Raw genomic sequence first — 7,404 nt, forward strand, 5'->3', positions numbered from 1 at the left:
GATCCTTATGAAATTCGGCATGTCGGATTGATTAGCCAAATATAAAACCCTTAGAAAATCCCAACATTCTAACTTTACAAACACCAAAGATATGGCATTTCCGATCAATCAGTTATATGGCAGCTATAGGATATAGTCGGCCAATCCCGGCCGTTCCGACATATATACTGCGTGCAAAGGAAAGAAGGGTATGTGCAAAGTTTCAATTCGATAGCTTTAAAACTGAGAGACTAGTTTGCGTAGAAACAGACAGACGGACAGACAGACGGACAGACGGACATGGCTATATCAACTCAGGAGGTGATCCTGATCAAGAATATATATACTTTATAGGGTTGGAGATGTCTCCTTCACTGCGTTGCACACTTTTGACCAAAATTATAATACCCTCTGCAAGGGTATAAAAATTTGAATGCAGATTTTTAGAGAATCGAATCAGAAGTCTTTAGAGGTATGCCACTTTGGAAACGGCTTAAGTTTGGTAAAGTTATGGACTCTCTAAGTCCAATTTTTAGTCACTCTGTTACAAGTCCTCGGAAATCTAGAAATAACTGACATGAAAATGGGTCAAAAATTTGATCAACGTTAAATTGAAAAATTTGAATGCAGATTTTTAGAGAATCGAATCAGAAGTCTTTAGAGGTATGCCACTTTGGAATCGGCTTAAGTTTGGTAAATTTATGGACTCTCGAAGTTCAATTTTGGGTCAAAGTTAAACAAGTCAAATTAGAAATAACTGACATGAAAATGGGTCAAAAATTTGATCAACGTTAAATTGAAAAATTTGAATGCAGATTTTTAGAGAATCGAATCAGAAGTCTTTAGAGGTATGCCACTTTGGAAACGGCTTAAGTTTGGTAAAGTTATGGACTCTCTAAGTCCAATTTTTAGCCACTCTGTTACAAGTCCTCGGAAATCTAGAAATAACTGACATGAAAATGGGTCAAAAAGTTAATCGACGTTAAATTGAAAAATTTGAATGCAGATTTTTAGAGAATCGAATCAGAAGTCTTTAGAGGTATGCCACTTTGCAATCGGCTTTAGCTTGGTTAGAGAATCGAATCAGAAGTCTTTAGAGGTATGCCACTTTGCAATCGGCTTTAGCTTGGTAAAGTTATGGACTCTCGAAGTTCAATTTTGGGTCAAAGTTAAACAAGTCAAATTAGAAATAACTGACATGAAAATGGGTGAAAAATTTGATCAAAGTTAAATTGAAAAATTTGAATGTTGGGATTTTCTAAGGGTTTTATATTTGGCTAATCAATCCGACATGCCGAATTTCATAAGGATCGGCCGACTACATCCTATAGCTGCCATATAACTGATTGATCGGAAATGCCATAACTTTGGTGTTTGTAAAGTTAGAATGTTGGGATTTTCTATGGGTTTTATATTTGGCTAATCAATCCGACATGCCAAATTTCATAAGGATCGGCCGACTATATCCTATAAATGCCTGTTCGTGAACGCTTGCAGCTTTAATCATCTCTAATATATAGGCGCATAATGCCATCTCTATTCTATTCTATATATTTAATCTATGTACAAAAAAAACATGTATACAATGTCTTCTGGCAACGCCGCTAAGACGGCGTCATATTGCGAAATTCAATTCAGTGTCAAATTGGCTTCGCAACTGGCAAGAATAAAGTTAATACAGTCCACATATACGCAACTCAACTCGTTCTTATTTCTGACCATATTGTTGGTCCTTCGAGCCGGATTCTTGGACAGTTAGTGAAGTGCTTTGATTCTCAGGTTAATTGTTTGCTATGGAACAGTTAAAAGCATTGGTGAAAAGCCGTTCCAGACTCAAGGGCAACATCACACGTTGTCTCTCATGGGCTGAGCAAGCGGAATCTGCAACACAGGCGGAGATCTCCACGCGCATACAACTTCTCCACGAAGCTTGGAAGGAGTTCAACCAGTTCGGCGATTGCATTGCTCTCCACGAGGAGGTAGAAGGTTATGTCGATCCGGAGATGGATAACGCAATTTACGAAGAAAAGTACCTAAGGGCGAACGCAATTCTCAAGGACAGAAGTGATGCTCTACAACCGAGTACATCTACAGGCATTGTGAATGGCAGCAACGGTCTGCATTTCAACGGCGACGCAATTGTAAATTTGCTACAACAAAACCAACAACTATTTGAGCGACTGGCTGCAAATCAAGGTCATTCGAGCACGCCGGTTCATGTTGGTGGTGACGTCTCTTTGGCGAATTCAAGTTCGGTAAATGCGGCGAATTCCAATCTCAGTGAATTGCCGAAAATTCAAATCAAACGATTCTCTGGCAACTACACAGAGTGGCCCTCTTTTCAAGACATTTATGAAAGCACAATTCATAACAAGCAACATTTGTCCAACACCCAGAAGTTTCATCACTTGAAAACACTTATTGTTGATGAGGCTGCCAACTTGGTACGGCACTTGGCCATTACGGATACAGCTTACAACACCGCTTGGGAACGTCTGAAGGAAAGGTACAATCGTCCACGGCACATTGTAAACTCATTTTTGGAGCAGTTTATGAGCCTGCCAACAACTACAAAGGTAGATGCATCAATTCTACGGAAGGTGTCAGACGGAGCAAACGAAATTATTCGCGGATTGGATGCAGTCAACCAGATGGGACGCGATTGCTGGATCATCTATCTGGCCCTGGAGAAACTTGACGCCGACACGCGGCGTAGGTGGATTGAGCGCAGCATGGACACAGATTCCCCCACTCTCGAGGAATTCTTCAAATTTCTGGATTCTCGTTGCGAGGAACTGGAACTGAGTAAAAGGGAGCTTGCGACTGGTAGCAAGACAACAACACATGCAGAAAAACCAAAAAGGGTCACACAATCGATGGTTGCGATCGAAGGCAGTGGCTGCATCAAATGTAATTCAAAAGAACACACTCTGTATAACTGTCAGCTGTTCTTGGATATGTCTGGGATGCAGAGGCGATCCTTCGTAAAGGAGAAATCACTGTGCTACAACTGCTTGCGACCTGGTCATGGAGTCAGCAAGTGCAAGTCGACATACAAATGTAGGCAATGCAAGGGAAATCATCACTCCCTTCTACATGTCCAAGCGAATCCACAGGCTATTGGGAATCTTGCCCAGATAGTAGGCGAGGACGAGCGAAACATAGGTGCGTCCAACAACACTTCGGTGACTCTCAGTCATTTCGCCCAAGGAGAGGGCACTCAATCAGTTGTATGTGCACAGGGCACTGCAAAATCTACACAGGAAACGGAAATTAAGCGAAGCATTTTACCAACTGCCATGGTTTATGTTCAAAACGCAAAAGGTGACCTCGTAACATGCCGTCTCTTATTGGACACAGGCTCGGAGCTTTCCTACGTATCCGAGCGTTGCATTCAAGCTCTCGGATTGACACGTTCGGCATCACGCATCTTGGTCACGGGAATCACTTCGGTGAAAGCAGACACGACAAGGGGATGCAGCACCTTGCATATCAAGTCCCGTATCTCCGAGGATCATTTGGTTGTCTACGCCCACGTTCTAGGCAGAATTACTTCTTCGCTGGAACGCCAAAACATCGATGCATCGGCACTCGAGGCATTCAAGGATCTGCAGTTGGCGGATACAGAATTCAACACAAACTCACCTGTTGACATTCTATTGGGAAGCGAACACGTATGGTCGGTGTTTACAGGACGAAAGATGTACGACAACAAGGGTAATCTTATCGCCATTTCTTCGGTGTTCGGATGGGTAATAACCTCACTCATCACATCAAATCCAAGCAACGCTATTGCACTGACTACAACAGTAGACATAGGCGCCACGCTTCAGAAGTTTTGGCAATTGGAAAACGTTCAAAGCAGCGCAAAATTGGATCCGGAGGATGATCAGGTCGAGAAGCACTTTCTCGCCACTCACAGTCGCGATGAAAACGGGAAGTATATCGTGGATCTTCCATTCAACACTGAAAGCCCCGATTTCGGAGAAACTCTACAAGGAGCGCTCAAACGCTTTAAATCGGTTGAGCGGCGGCTGCAACAGAACGAGCAGCTGCGTACACAGTACGTATACTTTATGCGGGAATACACAAATCTGGGGCACATGCGAGAGGTGCCACCTGAAGAAAACGCTACTGGAAATCAGTTTTATCTACCACACCACCCAGTTCTGGGTCGGAAGCTACGAGTAGTTTTCGATGGATCTTTTCGTGACGCCAATGGTAAGGCTTTAAATGACACCCTGTTTACAGGTCCCAGTATCCAGCGCGATCTATTCGCTGTGTGCCTTCGTTTTCGAATGTACAAATTTGCATTCTCAGCGGATATCGTAAAAATGTTCCGCCAGATATGGGTCAACGAAAAGCACAGAAACTTCCAGAAAATCGTTTGGAGAGAAGATCCATCCGATTCCATCAAGCACTTCCAATTGTGCACTGTAACCTACGGAACTTCATGCGCACCATTCCTGGCCGTGCGAGTGCTGGAACAACTTGCTGTAGATCATCAAGAGGAATACCCAAATGCGTCGAAAATACTGCTGGAGGATTTCTATGTAGATGACGTTCTTACTGGGTCAAACAGTGAGGATGAGCTACTTCGGAACCGAAACGAGCTGATTCAACTGATGTCTCGTGCAAATCTTGAACTCGGAAAATGGGTATCCAATACACCATGTATACAAACGGATGATAGCGACACACAACCTGCACAAACGTCACCAGTAAAGGTTCTCGGACTGTACTGGCATCCTGGAAAAGACATTCTAACGTACAATGTCGATCTAGCTAAAAATCCTGATTGCACAAAGAGACAAGTTTTGTCCGACGTCTCGAGGATATTTGATCCTCTCGGACTCTTGGCACCCATTGTAATCCAATTCAAAATCCTGTTCCAAAAGCTATGGCTCTTGAATTTGGCTTGGGATGACCCACTCCCAACTAAACTGGCGGACAACTGGCTAAAGTGGAGAGCAGATCTGGACAATCTTCAAACATTTCAACTACCACGATTTGTCGCCAACGACCCGGACAACATCGAACTCCACGGATTTTCGGATGCGTCAACCAAGGCATATGCTGCTGTGGTGTACAGCAGAGTCACGAATGACGATGGCTCCATCTCGGTATCCATTGTGGCTGCGAAAACAAGGGTGGCTCCACTGAAACAACAATCCTTGCCACGTCTAGAACTTTGCGCAGCACTTCTCCTTAGCCAACTGATTCGCTCGATCACATATGCTTTGCGCCACAAAAACATAAATGTTTTTGGCTGGTCCGACTCATCAATAGTGCTCACCTGGTTATCGTATACGCCAGCCCAACTCAAGACATTTGTTGGAAACAGAACCTCGGAAATCCTTGACACTATTCCAAGGAGTGCTTGGCATCACGTAGATTCCAAAACAAACCCAGCGGACTGTGCGTCCAGGGGACTGATGGCTGCTGATCTCATCGACTTCCATTTGTGGTGGAATGGGCCTTTATGGCTACGGGACAAGGTGCAGTATCTGGTAAAGTTAAACGACTCACGTTTCGGTTTATCTCTTACAGACAAACGCATTCAAGGAGAAGTCAAATCCAACTGTTTGGCCACACTGGCTGAAGCAACCCCGGTTCATCCATTTGATGAACTAACCGAGCGAGTGTCTTCTTGGATCAAGCTCGTCCATATTGTCGGCTACGTGAAGCGGTTTATTCAACGTACACGAAACCGAACTCCCAAAAGGGTATCTAGCGCTCTCACATTTGACGAGATTAAGGAGGCAAGGATTCTGTGCATAAAACAAGCCCAAGGTTGTTTCAAAGACGATTACCAATTGCTCCTCGGTAAAAAACCTTTAAGGAACCGATCACAGCTGATCAAACTGGCACCCATAATCGACGAAAACGATTTGCTGAGGGTAGGCGGACGACTGCACCAATCGCAGTTGTCAAACGATGCAAAACACCCAGTATTGCTACCAAAAACACACCGCATCTCAAAGCTGATTTTGGAACACGAGCACCGAGTGAACCTCCACCCTGGCGTTTCCTCACTTTTTGTTATTGTTCGGCAAAAATTCTGGATATTTGGAGCACGTAATCTAATTCGCAAAATAACCCACGACTGTTTAGCTTGCTTTCGTCAACGCTACCACACATCCCAGCAACAAATGGCTGATTTACCCAGCGTACGCATTACACAAGCGCTTCCATTTATATATACTGGTTGCGACTATGCAGGTCCAATACTTCTGAAGGATGCAAAGGTTCGGAAGCCACGTATCAGCAAGGGTTACATATGCCTATTTGTTTGCATGGTCACCTCGGCCATCCACCTGGAACTTGCCACAGATTTGACGACAGAAACCTTCTTGGCTGCCTTGCGGCGCTTTATATCGGTACGTGGCAAGTGCAGTAAGATCTACAGTGACAATGGCACAAATTTTATTGGAGCTAAGCGATCCCTCGACGAGATGCAAGAATTGCTTTCTTCACAGACACACAAGGACACCGTGTCTAGCACACTAGCGGATGATGGTATCCAATGGGTATATATTCCCCGAGAGCCCCTCACTGGGGAGGGAAATGGGAGTCGGCAGTTCGTTGTGTCAAGCTGCATCTTCGCAGAATTACCGGAAACTCAACGCTCACCTTTGAACAGATGCGCACACTTCTTGCTCAAATAAGCGCAGTGATAAATTCACGCCCCTTGTGCTACACACCGGATACGGAAACCAACTACCTATCCCCAGCTCACTTCTTAATTGGGCGACCATTAACAACAGTGCCAGATCCCGATTTGAGTCACATCCCAGTGGGCCGATTAGGATATTGGCAAAGCATCCAGTCTATGCTTCAAGGATTCTGGAGAAAATGGCATCAGGAGTATCTGACTACTCTGCAGCAACGACCAAAATGGACTACTTCAACACCCAACATCTCGACCGGTGATGTTGTGCTCGTAAAAGAGTCCAATTCACCACCGGCATCTTGGCACATCGCTCAGGTTATGGAAACCTATCCAGGGAAGGACAACCTCGTTCGAGCAGTCAAATTGAAGACCCCGACAGGAGAGATGATCAGACCCATCACGAAAGTTGCTGTATTGCCCCATTCAGAAACTGTGTTTCAGGGCGGGCCGGGATGTTCGTGAACGCTTGCAGCTTTAATCATCTCTAATATATAGGCGCATAATGCCATCTCTATTCTATTCTATATATTTAATCTATGTACAAAAAAAACATGTATACAATGTCTTCTGGCAACGCCGCTAAGACGGCGTCATATTGCGAAATTCAATTCAGTGTCAAATTGGCTTCGCAACTGGCAAGAATAAAGTTAATACAGTCCACATATACGCAACTCAACTCGTTCTTATTTCTGACCAATGCCATATAACTGAACGATTGGAAATGTCATAACTTTGGTGTTTTTAATGTCAGT

General features: G+C 44.2%; 1 protein-coding gene across 1 annotated transcript; it reads left to right on the forward strand.

Annotated features, from left to right (window-relative positions):
- Positions 1–1,772: 1,772 nt before the first annotated feature.
- Positions 1,773–7,114, forward strand: LOC123037731. The gene is made up of 2 exons (XM_044459796.1): positions 1,773–6,509; positions 6,623–7,114. Exons 1-2 carry the CDS (start codon positions 1,773–1,775, stop codon positions 7,112–7,114), a joined length of 5,229 nt encoding a protein of 1,742 aa, XP_044315731.1.
- Positions 7,115–7,404: the final 290 nt, after the last annotated feature.

This window comes from Drosophila rhopaloa, unplaced genomic scaffold, assembly GCF_018152115.1.
Source record: "Drosophila rhopaloa isolate 14029-0021.01 unplaced genomic scaffold, ASM1815211v1 contig_105, whole genome shotgun sequence".
Lineage (NCBI taxonomy): Eukaryota > Metazoa > Arthropoda > Insecta > Diptera > Drosophilidae > Drosophila > Drosophila rhopaloa.

Bases quoted from the DNA above. Each gene is read 5' to 3' on its own strand.
- LOC123037731 (XM_044459796.1), top strand. From the start codon at position 1,773: ATGGAACAGTTAAAAGCATTGGTGAAAAGCCGTTCCAGACTCAAGGGC. The intron at 6,510-6,622 runs GTATATATTCCC...ACCTTTGAACAG, and splicing joins CGGATGATGGTATCCAATGG to ATGCGCACACTTCTTGCTCA.